Source organism: Pteropus alecto, unplaced genomic scaffold (genome assembly GCF_000325575.1).
Source record: "Pteropus alecto unplaced genomic scaffold, ASM32557v1 scaffold22, whole genome shotgun sequence".
NCBI classification, from domain to species: Eukaryota; Metazoa; Chordata; class Mammalia; order Chiroptera; family Pteropodidae; genus Pteropus; species Pteropus alecto.
This window is the reverse complement of record NW_006434839.1, coordinates 3,528,411-3,556,046: the sequence shown is the minus strand read 5'-3', so window position 1 is coordinate 3,556,046 and position 27,636 is coordinate 3,528,411. Positions and strand designations below refer to the sequence as shown.

The 27,636-nt window shown below is 44.8% G+C and overlaps 1 protein-coding gene and 1 long non-coding RNA gene across 3 annotated transcripts in view; one reads left to right on the top strand and one right to left on the bottom strand.

Moving 5' to 3' along the window:
* The window catches only part of CREB3L2 (cAMP responsive element binding protein 3 like 2), a 101,211-nt gene extending 77,745 nt beyond the window's left edge, over nucleotides 1-23,466 (bottom strand). Inside the window, exon 1 of one of the 2 annotated variants that reach the window (XM_006910489.3) lies at nucleotides 22,930-23,466. In XM_006910489.3, coding sequence (XP_006910551.1) covers nucleotides 22,930-23,031 — 102 coding nt within the window. In that variant the 5' untranslated portion in view covers nucleotides 23,032-23,466. Of the gene's footprint in view, nucleotides 1-22,627; nucleotides 22,866-22,929 lie in introns of those variants that run through there. The other variant, XM_015588355.2, reaches the window with a different exon arrangement.
* A 364-nt stretch (nucleotides 23,467-23,830) lies between these two features.
* Nucleotides 23,831-25,349, top strand: LOC112478680. The gene is made up of 3 exons (XR_003045908.1): nucleotides 23,831-23,913; nucleotides 24,212-24,280; nucleotides 24,997-25,349. It is a non-coding gene; the product is annotated as an uncharacterized LOC112478680 (long non-coding RNA).
* The last annotated feature ends 2,287 nt before the right edge of the window (nucleotides 25,350-27,636 follow it).

The following is a 27,636-nucleotide window of genomic DNA, read 5'->3' as shown; positions in this document are numbered from 1 at the left end:
TCTTCTCCCCCTTAAAGGGCCTTTGTCATTTGTTCCCCAGCCCCACAGGCAGGACAGAAGGGCCTTTGCTTCTGGGCTCCTTAAAAGCAGATGCAGTTTAGGGAGCTGGGAAGTTAGAGACTTCATCCTGCACGTTTCAGGGAGGACTTGGCTGTGACTCGGTGACGTGTAAAACACAAGCACCACACAGCACACTTTTCCCTGAGGCCTGAGCACTGACTGTCTCAACATCCAACTCAAAAAAGGCAGGCGAGGGAGACGCAATGGAGCCTTACACGAAACAGCTTTTCTTTTTCTCTTAGGAAATCTGTTTGAAACTAAACTCACGGCTAGAATTAAAAGCGATTTCCTCCTCAAAACAGCGGCCTTAGAACCATCCTGTCTAGCTGCACAAATCAAATGCCATTCAGCTCACACCACTGGGAAAGACAATGGGTGGGAGGCTGGACTAAATGACCCTCATCGGTTTCTCCAGCTCCAAGATTCTTCTCCCATGGGTAAAAACCGGATGTTCCTATAAAAGAATCAGCATCTTTCAAAACCATCTCTCTTCTCTATGCTAATCTATGAATTAATGACACTCAGAATTACGATTAATCAAGTTTGGGGTTCGACGTAGATATTTTATCAGCCAGGAGTTTGCTTTCACCTACTTTCCTCTCTAGGGCCTTCTCGGAGTCCCTTTCCTAAATATACAATGGCCACCAAGCCACCAGGCATGTGCTGAGACCCAACACTCTTTTCCCACAAAACAGATGCCATCTCATCTCTACCATCAAGCCCTGGATGGCATCAGCCCCAAATTAATCATCTGGAGCAGTGTGGGAGGGTTGTTGTTTCTCAACATTCTAATTTGAAAATGTAAATCTCAGGAAAGAAGAATCGTATAATGAATACTGTATGCCAACCACCTAGATTCTACCATTAATTTTATTATTCTCATCGTACCACAAATCTATCCACTAATCTATTCATGCATCATTCCATGTTATTATTTTATGTGTTACACAGTAAATCGCAGTCTTACTGTAAATACAAATTTGATCTGGAGACTATTTAAACAATTCTTATGCCACCTCTCCAGAAATTTTGATTTAGTCTCGAGTGAAAATAATCTCCTCAGGTAATTCAAATGTGTAGGCAAAGGGATAGGTGAGAATGCATCTGCTTCCCATGAGCTCTGACGAATGGGGTGGGAGAGGCCAGAGGGAGGGGACACACACCAACACACACAACCCACCACCCACAAACACAGAGGGCAAAGGATGCGGCCGGTTGGGAAGGCTCGCCTCTACTCCTTTAGAACTGAGGTCACTGCAAAGGCTATTCAGGTCTAAAGACACTCCCTGGCCTCACACACTGGTCCATCGCCCTTGCCCAGCTGCCTCTCTCCATCCTTGTCTGTTCCTTTCCCCTCTCACGCTGCCTCCAAACACAGCGGAAGGCGGCATGGAAATGGGCTTGCAGGTCTTCTCGAAATCTAGCAAAAGAAGGATTAGCAATAAACCCTGCGGAGATTTTTTAGTGCGGACAATCCGGAAGCAGAATGCATCGGCGTCAGCAGCTGCTGAAACAGCAGCATCTCCGTTTCCGCTGTCACTGGGACCCAGAGCACACACGTGAAATGGTGATGCAGCGATGCGACAATTTCAAAATAAAACTCTGGGGACAGACAATACCTACAAGAGTTCCTAAAAAAGAAGGACAAAGAGTGACTATGGGAAGAATCGTGGTATAACCCACTGGGCATCTAATCAAATAATTAGTAGCAGTATCAGAAAAGCCTGGATAATAATTTCATGTTGAAGACAGAGAGAGAGATGTTACACAGTAAATCGCAGACCTAGTACCTATCAAGATAGATTGATCGACTGATAGATCATATATATGTAACAACAACAATAAACCTATTTTTGTTTAACAAATGTAGAAACAGTATCAAGAAGTACCTTCTAATTTTAACTTAACACTTTAAAATTAGGGAGTACCTTTAACTTTTTCTAAAGTGATTCCACATAAATGATTTCATTTAATCCTTATAACTCTGTGAAATCAATGAGTGTTATCATTCCACTTTACGAATGAAGCAAATGAGATCAAGGTAAATAAAATTAAATCAGAGACTTACTGAACCCAAAATGTAAATGACCTGACTTCTGGCCACATTTTTTGTGATCTGAAAGCACTTTACAGAAAAATCGAAATCAAGGTCAGAGAGAATAGTCTCTCTTAAAAACAGACTTTACAAAGGAAAAGATGGCTTGAAAAGCAATCAGGACAAAGCAAAAAAATGTCCTGATGGCATTTGTAGTTCTAATTCCAGAAGCATTTCAGATAGGTGGAGAAACAGCACTTTTTACAAAACAGAGATAAACAACAACCCAAGAAAGCCATGCCTCAGCCTGGACGATCTTGGCGCAGTTTACACTGGCTGGAGCATTTGTCAGATTTCTGTGAATTCTGGGAGAGTCCACAACTTATCCTTGAATGGCCTATGAAGATATCTACTTTAAGCTTTTTTTTTCTTTAATTTTATTGGCAGGGTATGGGGCCGGGGCAACTTTGAAAAGCAAGAGATTAACACAAAAATCTGCTTTTCCAGCTTCTTTTAAAGCTAGATGATCTGGCAACGCTAGATCCGAATTCCTGTCTGACAGCAGTGTGTTGGAGCTGAGTGCCTGCTGCTTCCTCCGGACAGGCTCTCAGCTCCCAGGTTCTCCAGTCCCTCGTGCGCCCAGCGATCTCCTGATCAGCTTCGCTTGCTCACCTGCCTGACTCCTGAGCTCCAATCAACGTGAAGGCAAATGGTCCAGGAAGGCGGTAACGTCAGCCATGATGGTACGTGAAGATTAGTACATCAGGTCACACTGTTTTTAAATAATGCAGAATAGGAAAAGAACGTAGGACACTGGCCAAGCTGTGACACTGGGGAACAGGAAGCCGAATGACCCAATCCAGTGTATTTCCCACCACGTGATGAGGAATAAAAGGAAAAGAGGCCTGTTCAAGTTAGAGCAGCAGGGCTGAGGCAGCAGAGGCAGGGAGCTGGGTCCGCACTAAGTCTGTGACTCAAGTCCTAGCCCAGTGCTGCTCAAGGACTATTTGTGGAAGGGACACACGCATGACAATCTCAGAGACACCTGCATTCGCTTCACCAGGTGCCTGTGAAGGCCGAAAGACACAAGAGTGGCAAAATGAGGTGAAAGTCGCCGATGGCATCTCAGAGGTTATTAGACAACTCAGAAGTTCTGAGACAAAACTCAAGCATCATACTATGAGTAGTAACTGATGCTATTCTGGAAAAAAAAATTCAAACTAGTTGAATTTTAAGTGCAAAATCTGAGCGATTGGCAATGTCTGCCTGGAGTGCCTTACTGGGCAAGAAAGTAGGGTCCAGTGTGAGCTTAGAAGGCAGAAGAGCTGGGTTCAAAAGAGGCGCCCGCAGCAGGCCTGGGGATGGAAGAACGCCACCAGCACTCAGCACCTGTCGTCTCTGGTCTAACCATCCCAGCGCTAGAATGCTTTATTCAGTATCTTTCATGGAACTTTTGTTTTTCGTGTGGTTTTCCTAATTCCACTCCACTCCCCCCAGGGTCAGCAAAGGGCAAACTCAGCCAGGTTGACTAGGCAAAGCGCCACGAGGTCAGGCCATCAGGCCAAGTTATTCCCACTGGACTCTAATCTCAGAACAGGACTGCTACCCAGACCCTTGTATCCCTAGCACGTAGTGGGACTTCCGAGTGGACAGGTATAAGAGGGATTAATCAGGAATGGGAGGGGGCAAGGGGCCTAATCAGGTGTAGAACTGACCCCCAAGAAAGGTTCATGGGCCAAGTCAGTTTCTTGGGCTCCATCTAGCTTGAGCTGGCATCACACTTGGTGAAGTGTGACATGGCTGGGGTCCAACTGGCCTCACAGGAGAGGCAGCAGGACACCTGGCCAATGCTTCTCAAACTTTAACATCCATGGGAATCGGCGAGGGAGCTGCTGATCCTCAGATTATCACTGAGAAAGCCTGGGGTGGGGCCTGAGATTCTGCATCAGTGACAAACTCCCAGGAGACGCTGAAACTGCTGGTCCATGGACCCGCACTTTAAGTAGCAAAGCTCCGAGCCAGCAGTTTCAACCTCGGTTTCACTTTGGAATGACTAGGGAAGCTTTTAAACATGTCTGCTGCTCAGACCTCGTCCCAGAACCAAGTAGATCAGAATCTCTTGGGCTGGGACCCAGGCAGCAAAATTTTTTACGCTCCCAGGTAATTATAAAGTGCAGTCAAGATCGAGAATCATTGCTCTAGGCAGTGGGTATAATCACAGCAGGAGCCTCATAGTTGCAGGGGGTTCATCTGGCTTGACAGCTCAGGGATGGAGTCAGCCAAGGACATGACCAGAGGCCCAGCTGAGAAGGTTCTAGACTGGTGCGCCATACTCCTAGGCCTGGACAAACACAACAGAGAGGGGCAGGGGGATTGCCGGTGCCCAGAGCTTACCCCAAGCATGACAGACACCTGTAAGCAGCAAACCTAGATCCGAATTTCCCCAGTGGACCAGCTCCTAAAACGCATGACTGAGTTTGCTCAGGTAGGCTCCAGAGCTGGCAGAGTTACAGGCTGGCGTCCTCCGTACTTCACATTGGCCCAATGTGAAAACGCCTCAGTCTCCAGCTACTCCCTGCATTTGGAAAGCAAATTCTGCAGTTCCCAATCCCCTTACTGATGCACACCACTGACGTGACAACCTCCAGAATGCCATCAGTGCCTAGGGAACACAAGTCCTTGCAATGAGGCAGGACAATCTAAGAGCAGATTCGAAAGCCTGAGTTCGGGTCCTCATGCCATCAGGGCTGAGGAAAGCTCTAGAAACAGGCGCAGAGTTGGAGCGCAGTCAGAGAGGAAGGGAAAGGTCTAGGTGAGGAGAAGAAAGGAGGAGAGCAAAGGACTCAAGAAAAGAGGAAGGAGACAGGAAGGAGACGAGAAGAAGGAAGCCCAGTGGGGAAAGGGAAGACGGGACCAGGCAAATGACTTGGCGTCTTTCAGGGACGGTGCCCAGGGCAGGAGAGGGCCAAACCCCAGGCTAAGGCCAGATTCCAGGAGGATCTGTGTTTTTAAAATTTATGTTTATCATGTTTCAAAAATGATTTAACGGGCATAAAGAAACATATAAGGTCAAATAAAATTCAAAATGGATGTAGAGAAGAATTCTTGACATGGGAAGACCAGAAAGTAGAAAGGAAGAAAAATCAAGGCGAGTTATGCTTCAGCCCGGAGTGTTTTAAGTGAATATGGGAGGTGGAGTCTTCCATTTATGGTCAGAAAAGACAGCTTCAAATTTGTCTACTTTGAATCGGTTATTTTGAGAATACTATAAAATGTCTTTAAAAAGCAAGATTTTTTTTAATGATGTAAGCCACTTATTTTTAATGCAATTTTCCAAACAAAGGAGGTTGTTCCCCAAAAAATGACAACAAAGGGTAAGGTTTAGGGAACAGACAGTGCAGCATCCAGGCGAAGCGCTCCCTGTAGTTTGGGGGTGCTACGCCTACCTGTTGGTGGGCAGGGTCTAATTAGTGCACGGTGGCGGGGGCGAGCGGAATGCTGTGGGAAACAGACAGCGAGCAGTGCAGGGGGGGTTCTCATCTGTGCCCACGGGATGCTGGGGGACACCACTGCGCCCAGACCTGATCCCTCTAGCCTCCACTTTAGACGTGCAATCTCCAGGACACTAGCTCTTAACATTTTGGGGGCCATGAATATCTTCTGACAATGAGAAGAAAAATGCACATATGTACTGCACCTGGACACGGTGGAGGGCATCTCAGGCGGCTTCCAGACCCATGAGTCCACGGACCCAGCTTAAAAACCACCACGCTACGGGGTTTCAAGTCTCACGGGTTTCTTCCAGCAGAACGCGAACTGCCCTGGTCACCAGCACTTGTCCCTCAAGAGCTTCATGAAACTCCAGTGAACACCCAGCGCTATGGACTGAATCGTGTTACCTCAAAACCCGTATGTTAACACAATGCGATGGTATCTGAAGATAGGACTTTTAGGAAGTAATGAGGTTTAGGTGAGGTCATGAGGGTGGGGCCCCCCTGATGGGATCGGTGCCCTTGACAGGAGAGGAAGAGAGACTGGTACTCAGCTCTCTCCCTCCACCGTGTGAGGACACGGCGAGGGGAAAGTCTGGGAGAGGGCTCTCTCCAGGAACGGGATTTGCCGGCACCTTGATCTTGGACTTCTCAGCCTCCAGACTCTGAGGAACGAAAGCCTTTAGTTTAAGCCCCCCAGGCTATGGTATTTTGTGACAGCAGCCCACGCAGACCACGACACCTAGACACTGTCAGTGCCCAACTCCTCCACCTGGTCCATTGTGGGGAATAAGAGCCTCTGAGATACCGGTCCCCTCATTTTCGCCTCTTCTACCACACGGCCCTTAGGCCAGGCTGGAGAATGCCCTCCAGGACGCTATGGGGCATGCAGGTCCGGCACGGAGGAGGCTGGCTGGGCCCCCGACGGAGGGGTCTCAAACAGCAGAAGCAAGGGCAGAAATGACATTTTAAGGTGACCAAGCAGTCCTAGATGTGAGAAGGGAAAATGATTGAAATGGGAAGTCCGGAAGGAGAGCTGGTACAGAGCTGGTGGTCCTCCAGGCGTGCTCCGACAAATCTGGCCCACTCACGACTCCCTTGGCACGCAGCGGGGACTCCGCAAACACTGTCCACGTGGGGCTGCTCTTCTAGAAAAAACGCAGCAGGCTTCAGGCCCAAGTTGTTACATGGCTCCGACCAGGCAAAGTTGCCTTCTCTCAAACCCGTATTTTCACGCGCATCGCTCTCCATCAAATAATAGATCTTTACAAGTCCCTGCTCACAGCCAGTTCCTCCAGGCCTGGCTGCTCGATCTGCCACGGCCGTCCTTCACTGTTAGCACACGTCTCGGCTTTGACTCACACACGTGCTCGTTCAGGCAGCAGCCCTGCTGGGCTTCACTCGAGGGCAGGGCTGTCTTCTATGGCTTTTGTGATCATTCCAGGAGGCCGGATTCCAGGCTCTGAGCTCAGAGGCGGCCCGGTAATTATTGTTGGCCGGCTGCTTTTCCTGAGCATAATCAGACCTTTTGATTCCCATATACACACCACCTGTGTCCCTGCCACTCTCCTCTCTGGTGAAAGGGACTTCTTCAAAGCCCACTCACATTCCAGGCACAGTTTGCACATCAGGGGGTGAGCAGCCCAACCCAGGAGTGTCGAAAAGTGCAACTGGGGTTTTGGCGCACTGAGCAGAAGTAGAAGGAAATAAAGAGTTCTCTTATCTGTGACGTGAAAGGGCTGTGCTCAGCCATGTCAAAAGTCCCTTCCAAACCTGCGACCCTGTAAGTTTGAGGAAACCTTCTATTGTACTCAGTGAGGCAGACGCGGCTGTCTCACCACTCATCCTGCCCGCCCTCCTCACTATCGGGTATCAGTCTTGTTCAGGGCAGCAAGGCATCCAGCTGCAACGCCCCCTCCCTGGCCCCTCATGTGGGGAGGGCTGGCCACTGAAACCTAAGAGGAATTCTGGGGGGAGCAAGCCTTGGCTTTTCCGATACAGGTACCACCCCCCTCTGCTTTGCCCTCCCACTTTCTGCTCCGGGGAGGCTGATGCTATGCTGGAGGTGAAGCAGCTATTTTGCAGTCACGAGTCAATGCCCATGAGGACAAAGGTCTACCTGCTAAAGAGGGTAGAATGAAAAGGTGAAGCAGTCCTGGGCCCCACTGGCACCGTTCGACCACTGCACCCGTCTTCAAGGCCTAGCTCAGGACTTCTTGGTTCACAAGATAAGCAGTACGTCCTTACATGTTTACATTACTGTATTTTGAAGCCAAGTGGCATATACACTTGCAATCTTAAAACTTCTGTTCATGGTTTTGTTTTACTTTTTTTTTTTCCTAAAAGCAAATTTGGCTCAGGTAATATTTTCTCAAAAGGGCAATGAGAAAAAAAAAAAAATCTATCTACCAGGATATTTTTCTTTTGGTTGGCAAATACCAAAGAACAAACTTCGCCACGAAAAGTTATCTGCATTTCATGAAAAACCAATGAAAGGCTAACCGGTCTTCCAAATCGCCAGCTGTTTTGCAGAAATGCAGCTCTATAGAGAAGAACCACCAGGGAGCACATTCAAACTCGTTGGCCTTTACAGCTAAGGATTTTCCCTCTTTGGCATTCGACCCCATTATCAGTAATGATTTTTTGTTGTTGTTGTTGTTTCAAATAAAAATTTACAACTTCTGGAAGGGATGGACATTTGGGTAAAAGTTTCTAACAGCATCTTCCCAAACTTCTACTGAAATTGCCAAAAAAAAAAAAAAAAAAAAAACAAGGCATTATGGAAAGGGGGTCCAGTCACATGTCAGGATCTCCAAGGAACTTCTGTAGATAGAATGCCAGTTATTCCAGTTAAAAGAAGACCAACTAGAACCCTGCTTCCCAAGAAAGCAGACTCAGGGCAGGTTCTCTCACTGAACTCTAGTTACATCAACTACTTCAGAAGGTCAAAGGCTGAGTACTAATGGAAAACAGTACGATGGTTCCTCAAGAATTTAAAAATAGAACTTATCTTATGACCCAGCAATCCCACTTCTGGTTATTATCTGAAGAAATCCTAAACACTAATTCGAAAAGATTTATGCACCCCTATGTTCATTGCAGCATTTTTACAATAGTCGTGAGATGGAAGATACCTACGTCCATCAATAGATGATTGGATAAAGAAGATATGGTACATATATACAACAGAATACTATTCGGTCATGAAAAAGAATGAAATCTAACAATTTGTGACAACATAGGTGGACCTAGAGGGTATAATGCTAAGTGAAATAAGTCAGAGAGAGAAAGATAAATACCGTATGATTTCACTTATATGTGGAATCTAAAGAACAATATAAACAAACAAAACAGAAACTGACTCATAGAAACAGAGAACAAACTGAGGGCTGCCAGATGGGAGATGGGGGGTGGGGGCGGCCGGAAAAGGTAAAGACAGTAAGAAATATAATTTGTAGTTATAAAATAGTCATGGGGATATAAAGTACGACATAGGGACTATAGTCAGTAATAGCATAATAACTATGTGTGGTGCCAGATGGGTATTATACTTATCAGGGGAATCGCTTCATAAATTATATAAATGTCTAACCACTATGCTGTACACCCGAAACTAATATAAAATAATATTGAAGGTCAACTGTAATTGAGACATAAAATTAAAATTTTAATTAAAAATTTTTCTTTATTTAAAAAAAAATTTTTTTAAGGCTGAATGCAGTTCAGGAGAGTGTGTGGCTTAAGCGCCTTTTGCTGCAGCTTATCAGCAGCACTCAAAGTTGCTCTGCAGGGAGGCCCACGGGACAGACAGGGTCACAGCAGGCAGACAGCCCTTCACACTTCTCCCTGACTCTGTGGGCAGGGCCCTCTGCTCCAGTCTATGCTTACCATTCCTTCCCCTCCTCTCCTGGTGTTAATGGATTCTGAAGCATATCACAATCAGCCCCAGAAGCCCTATTTACATCAGAAAAACAAGGTAACTGATCTCAATGTCCATTTATACACGGTTATTTCAGGGAACAAGGAATGGGCTGGCCCCTCCTTGCCTTTCCTCTTGTTACTAGGAGAATGTTAACACCTGCCACCAACCCACCCCCTCAAAACCTACAAAGAATTTCAGTTCTGCAGAAGCAGGTGCCTGAAAAATCGAAGTGTAAATTTGGTCATGCAAATCAATACCGGACCTTGAGTCTCAGAAGATTCAGGTAGGAACTAAAGAAACTTTTAGGGCCTCCCCCATAAATGTCTAGTCTGCATTAAGATAAAGGTAGTCAAAAGTTACAAACTTCCAGTTATAAGATGAGTAAGTCCTGGGGAGGTCATGCACGGCATGGTGTCTGTGATTAACAACACTGTGGTGTGTATTTGAAAGCTGCTGAGAGTAGATCTAAAAAATTCTCATCCTAAGGAAAAATAACTGTAACTACATGAGGTGATGGACATATATCAAATCGTTATGTTGTATACCTTAAACAGATAAAATGTTACATATCGATTATATCTCAAAACTGGAGAAAATCAATCAATAAAATAATTAGGTCACGTTAGAGAGGCTATTCTATCACTGGTTTTTTCCCTGACATTTAGAATTCAGCACGGGTTTTCTTCTTACACCTCCCTGAAATTACTTGAGTAGAAAAATGGAAGATAGAGGCTTAATATCTCCTAAGTAGTGGCCATGGACCAGGAATAATGAGAAACACTTTATTTACATCATGTCACTCATCCTCTACCATGGCCTTGTAAAAATCTCAGAAAGGTACCCAGAGTAGGGAGTGCCAGAACCATATCATAAGCCCAGAGTTATTTGTTTATCCACTCATTCAGCAAACATTTTATTGGATCCCTATGACATGCCTGACCCTGTTCTGGTAGCTTCACAAGGAACGTGCCTATGGAGAACCCGAAGTGGAGGCTGGAGCAGAGAGAGGCCCTGGGCTGTGATCAGCTTCATCTATCACTTCAATGCACCAGGCAGACATCATCCATTTCTAAGAATACCATGTCGACAGAGCTGGGAAAGCACTGAATAAATAATCTGTCAGTGATAATAAAGCTATGAAGTTTGTACTTACTCCAAAATGCCTGCTTTTCCTACCAACCTTTCCCCCAGCGGGTGAGCCATCAGCAGACCACAGGACATTCAGAATCCCACAACAGGAACAGGAAGACTAGGAATAAAAAAGGCTAAAAATGCATCCTACTCAGTCCACGCAACCACCCCACTCTAGCAGAGCCGGGCTTCGCTGCAGTTTCCTCCTGAGTCTGTATTTAAATTAAAAGGAAACACTGGGTTTCGACCCACCTCGTGTTTCCAATGAGTAAACACAGCTGGAAAACCAAATGGTTTTCTCGCTGCTACTTTTCTGCCTCTCTCTCTCATCACACACGAAAATGCCTCTGTTTAGATGGTCGAGGTCCCTGGGCACCGTCAGTTAGAACACGACAGGCAGGTTTGTCACCATCTGGGTTTTGTTGTGGCCTCCGCGGCCCCCTCAGCCCGCAGCCCTGGGCCTTCCAGCTGCTCCCAAATGTAGGTCATGAACTGCAAGAGAGCTCTGGGAAGAAAACTTGCAAATCCGGAGCAGAACCAGAAAAACAGCTCCAGGCAGTGCCTCAGAAATGAATACCATCTCAGAGTAGGAAGTTAAAAAGTTACAGCTACAAAGATGGGCTTCAGGTTCTTAGATACAAAAAAATACAGTATTTGGCCCACTCGATCCCATCTTCGTTTCCAAAGCACCGGTCCTGTGTCTAAACCACTTGTAAATGGAAGGCAGGGCCTGAGGGGCACACCACATTTTAACTTTTTGATTGTATTCTACTGAAATCGATAGGTCTGCTTCTAAATTGTTTGAAGTAAGTTTTTATTAAAACAAAAACATTGCACACACAAACACGCACACGAGTTTAGGCTCTTACGAGCCTTAATTTGGCTTCTTGTTGGACTACAAAAGGAAACTTGTCTGTGACTAATTTTAAAAAAACAAAGTTAAAATCAAAGCTGCCCCAGGTAACCCCAGCTTATGAATCCACATGCCAAAAGTTTTTAACAGAATATGTTCGATGGTGGGGTAGGCTGTGTGTAGTGGGTGGGCAGGGGGTGTATGGGAACTCTGTACGCTCTGATCAATTTTGCTGTGAACCTAAAACTGTTCTAAAAAATTAAGTCTATTTTTTTTTTAAATTGTAACATAGGAGCTTCAACTACATAAGACATTTTGCTATTGAAATAATGAGATAAAAAATAGTCTGTTTCCCAGTCAGCCAAGAGATACGCGTAACCCACACCCGAGCCGCACCGTGGGGTGGATCCCAAAATGCCTGTCTGGGCGGCGCCCCTTCCTCCCTAGGCAGTCGAGAAGCAGAATCTAACCCATCCCGGACACAGGCGGAAGCCAGCCCCAGCACACAGGGGGCACGGAGGGGCCACAGAGTGTCCCAACAGAGTCCCCTTTGTAGGTCCTGAAATCCCGCTTGTAGCTGCCTATTTTCTGTGAAGCCACAGCATTCATTTTAATGTTCCTTCTTCTGGAAGCCTTTAGACTCATATTCCTATTACAAAATCATCTGTCCTCACCTGCCCCTATTATGATGTACAAAAACAGGGACAATTTGTTTTTTGATTTTTTTCTACTATGTAAATATTGTTGACATCTCTGTGATCAGACTCATCTTTGGTGACCAGTGCATCTACCTGATACTTTCTTAGCGGGAAGAGTCAGAAGAAACAAAGAAAGGAAAAGCTTCAAACCTTTGAGTTGTTTGATAAATCCCAACACTCTTTTATAGGTGTGAGTCTGGAGGCTCTCCTTTTGCATGACCCAAAACCTAAGAACCATAAATGACACACGCACAAAGGGACACATGCACAAACTCCTCCTCACTGACTGGACGGCCGTCAGAGATAGAGGAACGTGGCCTGGAGAGAATGAACACAGGTACCTCACAAACAGCGCAGGCACCTTGATGGTTTGCAAGGGCAATTCTGAGGACTGATTTCGATCTTGCACGAAAGAAGTCTGAAAGAGGCAGCGTTGCATGTGTTATCTGCCATGTGTATTTCTCGGTCCTGCCCTTCTGCAGTCCCTACAGGCCTCCACTCCCAGGCACGATGCCCTGTGGTATGCCCACGGGCACAGACCCCAGGGAGGCCTCTGTGGCTCCCGCACACAGGTCCTGCCCTGAGCGAACACAAGCGCAGACCCTGCAGTGCTTAGCGGTCAGCCGAAGAGCACTCTCCGCCCTTATTTATACTGACCACTCCGTAGCAACTCTCCCCTCTGTTGGATCCCATGATGGGATTTTCCTGGATTTTCTCCACATTTTCCTGCCGACTCTTTCTGAGTTCTATGAGTAGATTCCCCCAGGGCTCCATCCTCAGCCTTTCTCTCCCACTCCTCACTCTCAGTGTGACTTCACAGACTCTTATATGAGCCGTTGGCTTCGCTTATCCTCCTCTAGACTAACACCCAAATCTACATCTCCAGTCCAGACCTAACTCCAGAACTGCAGACCTAAGTTTCCAAATGCCTTTTAAGTATCTAAATGTTCCACGAACACATCAGAAGTACCGGGTCCGAAATCGAACTCATTATCGTCTGGACCAAATTCACTCCCCCAAATACTCCCCACTCCCCTTCAAGATCAAGGGCAGCATATCCCTCTTTCAGCCCCATGTCATCAAGCCTCCCAGTCTAGCTGCTAACTCTTCTTGCACTCATGTGCTCCTCCCTATCTGGTTCAGGCCTTCACGGTACCTCATTCTAACTCCACAGATGAAACGGCCAGCCAGCCAGCAGATTGTCTTGCTGCTATTAATTCTGCCCTCCAATCCGTACTCCATAACCACTAGGCTTTCCTTTCAAAATACATTCCGGCTCCTGCCCCTCTCTTGTTAAAAGCCTTCCATACTACTGCCCACCAAAGAATGTCCAAATGGTTAACAAACCATGCAAACCTTTGCCGATCTCGTCCTGTCTTCCAACACTCCCCACAGAGCACCCTACTCTCCAGCTACGCAAAACCTAAGATTTTCAGAATCAGCCAAGATGTTTTACACATTCCTACTCTACATCTGCTGTTCTCACTGCCTGAAGAACTCATTTACATACTTCGAGACCCACTGCAAATATCACCTGCTTCTTGAAGAGTTCCCAAACTCTCCATCCCCTTCAGAATCATTACTCCTTTCTCTGCACCCCAGATATACTTTGAAAACAGCTCTAGTGTATAATGTACACCAGGTATTTAATGACATGTAATTTAATGACTTGTTTACGTATCTTCCTTCCCACTCTACAGGGAGAGCTGCGAGGTCAAGAATGTATATCCTCCTGCCTGGAACATGCGCAGGTTTAGAGAAGCAGCTCATTAAGTTTCTCAAGTTGGAGCACAGACCAGCTGTGGGACATGTTTCCCCAGCTTGCAGACAGGAAGCGAAGAGAAAGAAGGAGTTAGGGGTTGAATCTTTAAAACACTAAGATTAGTTACCAAGGGCTTAAATTTCTGTTTAACAATTGGCCAGCGGGAAGCCTTACTTCCTCCAAGTTTTCTAAAAACATCACCCTATCAGTTTGAATCCTGCAGGTTCTTTCTCAGCCAAAAGGAATTTCCCTTTAAATAAAAACTATTCAGACATTTCCAAGATATGAAATGTTAAAAACCAGGATTTTCCACTCAGACTACTAGGAAACTGTTTGCGGATTTTTTTTTACCCAGACTCCTCTTATTTGCCAAGAAGTCTAAAGAGGGCTTTTTTTTTTTTTTTCTGGTATTAAAAATATATATATATGTTTCCTACCTCTGTGCCTCTCTGTTTTTCCATTCTTTATTTGTCTGGTTTCTACTGAAGCAAGGTTATAAGTCATAAAACAGGCTACAAAATGCAAAACTATATCTGCCAATTGAGTGGCCCCAAGGAGACAGGCAATCGGCTGAATCTTGCTGTTGTTTCCATCACCCATTTTTTAAAGATGAGAGACTTTCAAGAGTAGGAACATTAATACTCGGCACAAAACTGGAATAAAAAGGAATCTTTGGAACTGGGATACAAATACTGCATTTTACAGATGGAGACCCTGAGACCTGGGATGTGAAGTGACTTGTACTATGATGAGCTCACACATCAAAATGCTTTATGCTCCAAAGAAAAACTCTCTTCCAAGAGCCACCACTGATACGTCTAACAAGAAGCGAGCATAGAAATTTGGGTGGCTCAGAGTAACCCACCTAAACTCTAAAAAATTAAAAAAAAATAACAAGACTAAATTGAAAGATCTTTGGTAATATCAGTAAAGTGTAGATAAATAAATTACACCAGAATAGAGAAATTCGAAGGTGGGCAAATCGACATGAGGCGACTGTAAATGAACTCGACAGCAGCCGTACATATCCGAGGAATGTAATGGTACATGATCCAAGAAGTTATGTCTGACTCTTGCATTGACCTTTCACAATCCTAGAAAAAAAGTAGACGAACCACCACGGAAAAGCACAAGGAGTTTCCCCAGCCGAAGAAACAGCACAAGCCCAGTCAAAACACAGCCTGCATCTGCCGGGTGCCACTGACTCTAGAAACAGCTGTGTCCCAGCAATGCCCCGTGAGCTTCTCACGGGTTTACACTGCAGGGAAGCTGAGTCATAAAGCATTTCCTGACATAAATGGGGTGCAGTGATACGGGGAATCAAAGTGTACCCAGCTCTTCCTAGTCAGAGTAACGCACCATGAAGCTTCAAGGGTCACCTAATGAGGGCCCAGCGGAACCTTGGGTCATCCTCCAAGATCTCTTGCTGTTTGTCAATACACAAATAACATACAAGATCTGAGAACCAGCTTATTGAAGTTGACAGAGGAGCCCAAAGGAGCTCACATTTTAACAGGTGGGGAGGAAGCCTGTGAAGGAGGAAAAACTAAACCCATCGGAGTGTCACGGAAGCCAAAGCGAAGCGAGTTACCAGATGACCTTGTGATCACCATCGGCAGACAGTTCCAGGAGGCCTCGCAGGCAAGGAGAGAGAAAAGGCTAGATTTAGCGGATAGGGAGAAGCTGGCGGAACCTTCTAGAAGCAGTGGGAACCAGAACATACAGGATGCGGGAGTAAGTCGAAAGTGAGGAAATGGAGGCTGTAGCGACCGACCACTTGTTTGAGCAAACCTGGCAGTAAAGAAGAGGACAGAAAATAAGCAAGAAGGGGTAACAGCATCTGGCAAACATGTGTTCAAGGCAGAGACCTGTGTTTATGGCAAAAGGTAGAAGCTGGGGAGAAGAGGAAATGGAGCTACACGAGAGAGAATAACTGCAGGCCCCTGTGCTTCCCGCATGATGTCAGACTCCGGAGGTCAGGACACCTCTTCCCAGACACAGGACCCCTCACCTAGGGGAGAGCGTAGAAAAGTCTGTCTATGATGGGCCAGGCAGTGATGCGCGAAGAAACAGACCCAAAGCGGTAAGATAACTTGCCCAGAGAACCAGTGGCCCTGGACACCAAATCTCCCTGGCTCGAAAGCCCACCCTTCCCACAATGCTGCCTCAAGTCTCCTGTAGTGCAAGCTGAGACAGACGAGCATCCCCACCACCATCCCCGCTGCTGCCTCAAGTCTCCTGTAGTGCAAGCTGAGACTATTAGACGAGCATCCCCACCTCCATCCCCACATCTTGTTCTCTCGACGAAACAAGGTAAGACACTGACACAGAATTACCCGAGTCAATGTCATACTAAATTTTCAGATTTACAGAAGCATTTACAAGAATGCAGAGTTTAAAAACTATATTAATAAAAGGCCACCGAGCTTATCCATTCTGAGACTTCCTCACTTTACTTAATTGCGCATCAAGCAATTATCATGTATCACTGAGCATCCTGTACTTAGTTAAGCATCTGGGAAGTAAAGAGAAAACAAAGTCATATCTCCTGTCCTTGGACAGTATGGGTGCCAGCCAATCTCTTTACTGCTCTGGGCTTCCGATTCTGCATAGATAAAATGGGCCATCACCTCCCATGTGCCTCATGGATAACCTAGACAATTCTATTCAGGGAAAGCTTGAGGTCACTTAGAACTTCATCTGGAAGAGCCCGAGAGCATGCGGTGAGCAGGGAGATGTTGGAATAGGCTCAAGGTTGACACAGAGATGATGAGAATCATCATTTCCTTTCAATCCTGACTGGACACAAGCAAGGAATGTGAACACTGCTCCCTCATTCATAAAATCACTCAGACACACTGCAGCCATAGGCTTTCTACCCTACCTAATGCCCAGCCACGGCCTAAGGCCATCTTCCCAAGAAAGTCAGCAGATAGGTCAGAACCATGCCTGAGGCAAGCAGTCCAAGCTGCAAATAGGCACACCCTTATCAATATTTGAATAGCCATACGCAACTGGAAAAACAGCTTCTTTGAAAACTGGCATTCAGCTTCCCATCTGCTGATGTGAGGTTGTGTGGACCTCAAACCAAACCCGTCATTCTTATCTTGCATGGCTCAGCTAGTTACCTTCAGCCCTGATATTTGACCCTGATGAAGAGAGTTCCGATAACATAGTTAATTCTACTTTTCCTAGTTAGTGAGCTGAGACATAGCATACTCCCTCCAGGATGACCTCTGCTTATATTTCAGAGACTACTGCTCTCTCAATAGTCTTCCTTCATCGGACACTATTAGCACAGCTAAATTATGTTCTTAGAGCTTTGCAACTGGCACAGCATTTGGTTTAACCTTTGGCTTCCAATGCTAACTGCAGATTTTAAAACATTCTCCGAATTCGTGAGAAAAACAGCCATTGGTTAAACGAACACATCTTTTAGTTAAGGAAGGGACTGCCAACTCAGACCATTTTATTAATGGTCATTACAATGGTCACACTGATTTGAGCCTCCAATATTTCCTACATCCCCACACGACTAATCTAAGCCAGTCATGCAAATCCCTTTCCAGCCATTGGTTTAGAAACGGTCATATATTCCACACTTGCCAACAAAGCTCAAAGAGAAATCAGCTGGTGGGCTTCTAAAAGTTTCTTCCATCTTAAAAAGAACCATAAGGAAGACACAACTTCTCTTCTTCCTCTAGATATTGTCACTTTGAATTGAACACCTGAAAGTCATATGAGTTGCCTTCAGGTTGCCGCCAACCTAAAGATGAAATCTGCATATAGATGGATGGAATCTGGGTCCATGACGACGCTCAAGGGTGACCGAATTAGCCAACCAAGTAGCTGTATTTGTAGGCCTTTTGCAACATGACAGAAAAATTTACTTACTATATAAGCAATCTGAATCGGTTTTCAGTTACTCGCAGCTGCAAGCATTAGAGCTGAATCCAACCAGTAACCTGGAAGCAACGCCTCATTTCTCCTGCAGGAGCAACTTACATCAGAGCTCCACGAACATTATCACTCAGGGATCTTTCAGAAAGAAGGCAAGTGCGATACTCGGTGCCACCCTCTCATCTTTCAGGACTGTGCCCAAGTCCACCTTCCCCCATGCCCTGTTAACACCGTGAAAACAAATTCAGAGACAATAATATAATGGGTCAAAGATGTTTTTTACCAAGCCAATGAAAATCCTTTAGAACATGGACAAATTAGCAACACACAACGCATGTGCAAGGCCATATAGTAGAGGGTTACGAGGGTCCCCCCCAATTCCCAAGTATTCCTCCCCGACTACTTGGCTATTGCCTTAGCCTATTGCCTTAGGTTCTCCATTTAGAGATGCACCCTTTCGACCTGAAGTAACTACTGTTAAAAATATTAGCGTAAGCTAATCAAGTCTTTCTGGAGAGCAAAATTTAAGAGGAAAATCCTAGAAAGAGAACATCATTAAAGTGAGCACGTGGAGTCCAAAAAGTGAGAGAAACACAAAAAGGGTGAAAAAAAGTGAAGCGAGGGCCTCGAAGACGAATCGTACTCACTTCCCAATTTTGTCTCCTACTGGAAATCAGTTTGTGGAGGTCCGGTGACCAGAAGTAATGATACTCTCGAGCCAAAGGGACGCAGGTTTCCCCTCAGAACCTGGCCAGGGGCCAACAGTAGGAGGCAAACAACAAACCACCAGCGTCAGTATCCCACCAGAGCTCCATTGGTCTCTAGGCCAAGGAGGAAGGGGGAATGGCCAGCCTGCAAGATGTGCCAACTCCATTCTGGCAAGCAGCGAGAGATGTGGAAGCCACATGGCCTTCACATCCGGACACCAGGCGGGCTGGACATTCCCTTACCTCCCCACCTATCACTGTCTGGGTTCAGCCATTTCAATCTAAGATCCAACTGTTAAAATCAAAGTAGCATAACCACTCAGTCATTTTACACAGAACTGGATTTATAGGAATTTAACATTTAAAACAAGCAGAACTTCTGTCATCATCTTTGCAAAGACTAGGTAGTTAGTTTCCGTGGTATACTTTTTTGGAAAGAAAAAATCATTGCATTAATTGATAAAATCCCTATTCTCCAGAACGCTAAACTAAAATATAAGAAAGTTACCAAGATCACGGAGTTTATCCCACACAAACCCTGTTAACCCTCCACCCTTGCCACCGAGCGCCCCTCTGCCAGCTGGAATAGTGTTGAACATTAATAGCACTCCAGAACCCCCTCTGCCCTCAAAGAAATTCAGGCTAAAGTTATATCTAGTCCAGTTTTATGTGGTACCTTTAAACTGTCATTTTTCATTTTCTAAATCTATTCAGGAGGTAAAAATCTCAACAGTACCAACGGGATAGTGTGTAAATAACTCCCTCTTCCTCTCTCCCTCTCTTGACCTCCCATCCCCCAAGACCCTTTCCTAGGAGTACCACTCACTGATTTAAAATATGTTTCATCATCTGGATGGGAGCTATTTTTTAAACTTCAAGAAGACCAAAGTTCTAATGATTCAGGATCTAACGAGCAAGTCCATATTCATTCTATCTACGTGTTTCGTTATTTTGTAGACTTTGAACCTGTATCCTCTAAGCCTTTGTCCTGAACCAAGAAGTCTTCTTCATAACTAACCAAAGGAGAAAAATATTGCTCCTGATGACTCACAGAAGGCCCCTAGACGCTTTACAATCCCAGCCTCAGGCAAATCGAATCTTCTAAGTTTTTTAAATCAGGTAGGTGACAGGTTTTCTAAAACAGGGCATTAGCAATCATGTGTGTGGGAACTAAATCCCTTCATTTAGAGCAAACAGAGTGATCACGCTAGGAAGTCTTGGTGGCTAGTACCTCCAGCTCTGTTAAAAATTAGCTGCCTTCACTTGCTCAGCAAGTTCTGGCTCTACAATCATCCCCTCCCATGCTCTAACTCCATTCCTTCCCTTTTAAGTCTGGATCCTTCATTCAGAGCGTGCAGGGCACAAACGTGGGCTTTGGAGGCAGGCAGACTTGAAATTAGTTTCTGGTTCTGTCGCTCATTAGCTGTGGGAACTTTCACTAAGACTCGTTTTCCTTAACTGTAAAATAAAAAATAATAGAAATGGTGCCTTCGCTGGGTCGTGAAGAGGGTTCGATGGTACACTTTTTGAAAAGCACTGCGTCATGATATGATCATGATAATGACATGATCTTTGGGACTCGATACAAAATGGAAAGTTGGGGCACCTATTCAGAAACTATTAAGGATGTCAAGACAATGACAGCAGAGAAGTGGGACTGCACAGGTGGCAACTCACGAAGCCAGCCCTCCCTTTCAGATAATAACAAATGGTAGCTATCATCATTTTACCACTCTCCTAACTTACATCTGCGCCTTACCCTCCCTGCAGGCTTTCCTATCCCTACATAACACGCAATCCACTCAACCTGGAAAGGTTTATGGGGTCATTCCAAACACAAGCACTGTGTCTCAGAAGTAACCCGCATTTACGTGGAAGATGACTGACCACACCAGGGGAATCGAAAACAGAAGGCGATGTTACCGCAGGCTCATACCGGACACATTCCCACCTTAGGGCCTTCGCTCCAGCTTTTCATCCAACTGAGCTAACATTCTCCCCTCCTTCAAGCCTTTGTTCAGATCCACTTTCTATCGGAAGCTTATTCTAATCTCTCGATTCAATATCATTCATAGTTGCGCTTCTTCCATCCTGTTTCCTCCATCTCTTGTACCTTGTTCTTTTATGTCTTCCATACCACTTACATTGTCTGACATATTATTTCACTTACTTCTTTGTTAGGCTTACCATTTATTGTTTATTTCTTCTACACAGACAGACAGACAGACACACACACACACACACACACACACACACACACACACACGAATGCATGCTTCTCAAGGTCAGGAATTTTTATCTGCTTTGGTTCACTGATGTATCCCAACTGCTTAGAACAGTGTTAGGCACATGGAAGATATTCAATAACTATTAATGAAAAGAACAAATAAACCTTTAAATGAATGCATAATCAGGCCATTTCTTTTTTCCTGGAGGTAAGTCCATTCCACATTACAGACAAATGGCAATAACAACCAGCTCTGCAACTGGATACCCAAGAGAGTTCAAGAAACAGATGGGAAAGTTATCTATTTTCGGATCTCTGCCAAACTCCCTTAGTTTAGAAGGAATATAATCCAGTCGTCTGCGCTACTAAATCCAATACCTCTTTCAACACTAATTCGTATACACAGTTTTTTGGCAATCACTTGCGGCAATCATGAGTGGCATTTTATATGCGTGAGCTGCCCAGAAGAGTGATGTGTCCCTAAGTGGTGAACATAGTCATTTTTAAAAAACAAAATTAAAAGAAAATGACATATTGCTGCTTCATTATAATGACACAGAAAAGCTGAACCCTTAATCCCAAAAGGAACATAAGGCCTCTGCCTCTGAAACTGTGTATGAAGATGTTAGAGCCAGTCCAAGCTCTCCCGCCTGGAGTAATGTCACAGTCACAGGTAGCATCTCAAACCCTGGCCTGTGATCACACAAATACAAGTCATGGGGCCCAAGAAAGGAAATGGGGACACCTGTGCATAATTCATCCCACCTGCCCAAAGACAACCCTGAAGCTGTGCATTTCAGTGGCTGGATGGGACATTCTCACAGGGTTTACGAACAAAAGAGAGGCGCCGCCCCTCCGCACATGGTTATAATGCAGCCCCTGACGGCAGAAACATCTGCAGCAGCCAATTATCAGAAGATATCTGAAGGCCAAGGTGCTCTAACTTCTGTACTGATGACAGGAAGCACATCTGGGCCCCGAATCCAAATGCAGCCCACGCGGTCTCCTCGGGACAGGCTCGATGAGCAAAGCCTGGCTGATCACACTACACATCACATCTGGCTTTTGCCCCAGCATGAACTACCATTCCCTCTCGGCCCTGCGCTCTGCATTTTTTAAACAAGCCATTCTCGGCCACCACAAACACTTTGGTGGGAATCACAGGGAGGCCCTCATCCCTTTTCTCAAAATAACATCAGGCGGAGGCAAAGGCCAAAGAGGTGGAGTCTGAAGGCCATTTTGCAAAAGTTTCAAATATCCTGGCACTGACCCTATTAAAAGAATCATGAAGGGGAAACAGCCAAGCCTCTCGTTTTCTCATTAATGTCCTCCCCCACCCATTTCTGCGTTTATAAAAAAGACACAAAGAGATCTCACATACAAGTCATTCACCAGTGCTAGCTATGGGGAACAAAATTCCATTTCACAAATTTAATATCAAAAAATGGAAATCGAAAACTTTCAAAGACATGTGCTTGCTCTGTGACAGTTTAATCCCAGAAGGGGTCTCAGACGGAAGACTGAACGAGGAACTGGTGAGCTGTCCCACCGTCTCCAAAGCCTTTCTGAAATATGCAACTACCTCAGATTTTCCATATGCCTCTGAAGAGGGAGGAAGCAGATTTCTTGGCTGTATAAATAAAGCGATCCTCCTCCCACTACAAAGGAGCCTTTCTAAAACACACACACGTACTTCTTGAAATATAAACAAAAAAGTAAAGGAAGAGCAAGAATATGACAGCAAAGGAAAGAATGCTAGCTTATTTTGTTTAGTTTTTAAAAACATTCCCACAAAAATCGGCAGCAAACTAAACAGACATATTATTCTCAAAACACCTTACCTTTCGCCGCTTTACAGTACTGATGGCAATAGAAAATGATATTACACATATGGAAAAGCCTGGGGGGAGGGGCTATAAAATGCTAAAGTAACACTGTGTCATAACTATTATTGAAAGTTTAAAAGGATCAGCTGCCCACTTCTACCTATTCAGATAGAAAACCACGCCTCTCCCCAGATCTCTTCATTCTGGGCTTGCCTCTTCCCAAATACTTCCATCCCAGTTCCCTGTTCCCAGCTGTTCCTCTGATGACAACACTCCCCCTTTCCAGCCGCCCCTTCCTGGCCGGGCCAAGTCCTCACCGTGTGATACATGAGAGCCTCGCTTTCTCCGGGCTCTGACAGCTCGCTCAGCTTGCGGTCCCACTGCAGGACGCTCTGCTCCCCGCTCTCCAGCACCTCCATGGTGGTCCGAGGCGCGCTGGGCCGAGGATGTTGAGGGCAGGAGGCGAGCGGGCAGAGCCGCCTCCGAGCGCGAGATCCGGCTCCGCGAGTATGTGTGTGTGTGTGTGTGTGTGTGTGTGTGTATGTGTGTGTGCGTGTGCGTGTGCGTGTGCGTAGTTTATGCACTTAGGAAAATGTTCGCTCCCTGGCCTGAGAGAGAACTGCCAAAAGCTCCCGTCCGGTATCCTCGGAGATCTGAAAATCCCCGGAGAGACAGGCCGTCCAGGGATCGGGCAGAGAAGGCTTAAAGGGGTTAAAGCACGGTGTGCATCCAAAATGAAGGTAGATCAGCTCTAATCCCAAGAAAATTCTTTCTCAGTAAGCCCACTTTCCACAACTGCTCCAGACACAAACTTTGAGATTCCCCAGAGCTCCCCAGCTCGACTCCAGGACCCAGCTGCGACTCCACCTCCCTCCAGGGCAGCAACCAATCGAATGCTCACCTCTCCCACCCTACCAAATCAGAAGTCTTTCTCTCCGCCATGTCCCGCCCCCAAAAGCAGGGACTGCGGGAAGTCTCGGCCCAGACTTTGGAATGTGGGCGGGAGGTGCCTTTGACGTCACCGGGGCACTCCTCCTGCTGCAGCAAAGCCAGCAGCCGCTGCCTGAGGCACCGGACCAATGGAGGGCTTGGGTCCGAGAGTGATGGACTGGGGTCTTGGCCAATGAAAAAGGGGCGCCTCGGAAGGCCATCCAATCCAATAGCGACAAGAATACATTTTTATGGAAGAGGGTGGTGCGCTCAATCTTCTTGCGGAGGCTCCCCAGAAAATAGCATGCGCATCTAAAGGAAAAGACTGTTGCAGTGAGGGCGGACTTATATACCGTACTAAATATTATCAAGTAGATTAGTTCATTTGAGTCTTTGGGGATTTTTAAAAAATGAATGACATATTATACACAAATATAAATATTCCCCATTGTGCATGAATTCCTAATATCAGAGTTCTAGCAAATTCATTGCTTGTTCTTCACATTTTTTGTCTTTTTTGTTATGCCCTTCTGCTGACATGTTTTTTTATGTGCTTCAGTTATATTTTTCCTTTCATTCACTCAACAGACACTATGATTCTTAAGAGCCAGTGGCTTGCGTTTTCGAGTCCCAGGGCAGTCAGCTCACAGAACTTTTCTCTCATTGCAGGAATCAGGCAATAAACAGATAAATAAAGACATAAGTTCAGAAACTAGTAACTACTATAATAAAAGCAAGGTAAGAGCATGGGTCAGGTCGATGCGATGACATTACAGCAGTCAGGGAAGTTCTGGGAAGGTAACTGTTGAGCGCAGACCTGAATGAAATGAGGTTTGGGGAGGAGTTTGTGTGTTCCTGACTGACAGGGAGGACAGTGTGGCTGCAGCATGACGTGCCAGGCAATCAGCGATGGGAGAGAAGGCCCTAGAGATGGGCAGCAGCAAGACCACAAAACCTGATTAGATTAGTAAAGGGCCTATTCTAAAGTATTTCCCTCAATGTTGTGATTTTTCCACCTCCTTTTAGACTCCTTTTACGAAAACAAGGTCCTTGAATAGATAGTTTGCTCATTTTAAATATAAGGGAGGGTCTGACAATTGACTGGAATTTCCTTACAATGGCACATTCAGGTATTAAGTATTTATTTGTCCCCGTGGCAAGTATTTTTTTGGTGGATGGGGTCAGGCAAATGTCCTAGCACTCTGTGGTTTTCAAGCAGCAGTTTATCACGGAAACTTCCATTCGTCCGGTGCTCTCTCTCGGGTCTCCTGAGAACATTTTAATGCTCAAGCGGAAATCCTAGTGTATGGTCATGCACCTTCCTTATGTAATCATTTTCTCATTTTCCTCTTGGTCCTTGGTTTTTATTTTCCAGCCTGCTACCCCCTTCGTCACATCCTTTTCAATAGATTACCCTTTCCGATTTTTAAAGAACTTTTTTTATTTTTTTGTAGGATAACACTCAACACAAGCGAAGAAACATGTACACCCTCCTTCATATTGGAATATAAATGTTTATCTGCCAAACATTTCTGCTTCCGACAAAATCAGGCCCCGGTTATGACCCATGTGGAAGGCAGCTTCTAAGATGCTCCAGAGATCCTGCTTCTCGGTGTTCATGCCCTGTGTAACACTCCCCTTGACTACGGGCTGGACCTGGGGACTTTCTTCTAACGAACAGAATATGACAAAAGTGATGGGCTGGCAAAAGATTCAGGGCCCTGCCTTGCTCATTTTTTCTTCCTCTCTTGCTTGTGTGCCCTGAGGGAAGCCATGCTGTGAGCCACCTTATGGAGAGGCCCGCATAGCAAGGAACTGGGAAGGTGTCCAGCCAACAGCCAGCAAGGAACTGAGGCTCTCAGTCCAGCAACCCATGATCACTACCTGAATCCTGCTATTAACCATATCAGTGACTATGGAAGCAAGTCTTCCCACAATCAAGCCTTCAGATCACTGCAGCCTTGTGAGAGACCCTGAACCAGAGAGCTCAGCTAAGCCTCACCTAGATCCTTGACTCACAGAAACTAAAGGCTTAAAACTAATTGTTTTAAGCCACTAATTTTTCCTTCATAAGATAAGTAATATAATAACTGATGTCCTAAATGTTTAATTAAATTTATCTGTACTGTAATAGTAATATCACAATCAATACTGGTGAGTTTTTTCAGCCTCCTTGGTTTTCATGTATTCTTCTCCCATGCAATATATGTAAGGCTTCTCACTAGCCCATGTCCTGTTTTACATCTTAAGTCTAGAGTTTGTCCCCTTCCCTCTCATTTTTAGGAGTTAGCAATTTCGTTGACTCTTTTTCCAGCACTTGCTCTTTTTTTTTTTTATTAGTTTCAGGTATACAACATGATTCAATATTTATATATATTTTGAAATGATCACAATGTCTAGTTATAGTCACCATGCTGTACTTTACACCCCCAGTACTAATTATTTTATAACTGTAAGTTTCTACCTTTGGATCCCCTTCACCCATTTGGCCCACCCCTCATTTCCTGCCTCTGGCAGCCATCAATCTGTTCTTTGTATCCATGAGTCCAGTACTTTTTTTTAATACCCCACATATGAGTGAGATCATATAGGATTTGTCATTCCTCTGTCAGATTTCACTGAGCATAATTACCTCAAGGACCATTCATTTTGTTGCAAATGAAAAGATTGCCTTTTTTATGATTGAATAATATTCCATTGTGCATATATACCACATCTTCTGTATCCACTCATCCACTAATGGACACTTAGGTTGCTTCCATGTCTTGGCTATTATAAATAGTGCTTCGGTGAACAAAGGGGTGCAGCTATCTTTTCAAGTTAGTGTTTTCATTTCCTTTGAATACTCAAAAGCAGAATTGCTGGATCATATGGTAGTTTTAATTTTTAAGAATCCTCCATACTGTTTTTCATAGCAGCTGCACCAATTAACATTCCACCAACAGTGCACAAGGGTTCCCTCTCTTCCACATCCTCGCCAACACTCGTCATTCCTTGTCTTTTGATAACAGTCATTCTAATAGACGTGAGGTGGTACCTCATTGCATTTCTCTGATGATTGGTGATACTGAGCACCTTTTATGTACCTGTTGACCATCTGTATGTCTTCTGTGGAAAAATGTCTGTTCGGATCCTCGGCCCATTTTTTAATCAGATTTTTTGTTCTTTTGCTGTTGAGTTGTATGAGTTCATTATATATTTTAGATACTAAGCCCTTTTCAGATATATGATTTGCAAATAATTTTTTCTATTGCAATTTTTTTGTTGGTTTCCTTTGCTGTGCATAAGCTTTTCGGTTTGATGTAGCCTGCTTATTTTTGCTTTTCTTGCCTTTACTTTTGGTATCAAATCCAAAAAAATCATCACGAAGAACAATGTCAAGGCGCTTACTACACATGTTTTCTTCTAAGAGTTTTATGGTTTTGGATCTTACAGTCAAGTCTTTAATACATTTCGTATGAATTTTTGTGTATGGTGTAAGATAGTAGTCCGGTTTCATTATTTTGCATGTGGCTATCCAGTTTTCCCATCATCATTTATTGAAGAGACTATCCTTTCCCCATTCTTGGCTCCTTGTGCTAAATTAACTGACCAAAAATATGTAGGTCTATTTCTGGACTCTCTGTTACAATGATCTGTGTGTCTCTTTTTATGCCAATACCATACTGTTTTGATTACTACGGCATGGTAATGTTGCTTAAAAACAAGAAGCATGATGCCTCTGGCTTTGTTGTTCTTTCTCAAGATTGCTTTAGCTATTTGGGTTCTTTTGTGTTTCCATACAAATTTTAGGATTGTTTGTTCTATTTTTGCGAAAAATGCCATTGGAATTTTAGTAGGGATTGCATTGAATCTGTAGATTGTATTAAGTAGTATAGGCATTTTAACAATATTGTCTTCCAATGTATGAGGATGGACTATCTTTACATTTATTTGTGTCTTCTATTTCTTTCATCAATATCTTATAGTTTTCAGAGCACAGGCTTTCACTTCCTTAGTTAAATTTATTCCTAGGTATTTTATTTTCTTTGATGCAACTGTAAATGAAACTTTTCTTAATTTCTCCTTCTGATTGTTATTAGCATATAGAAACA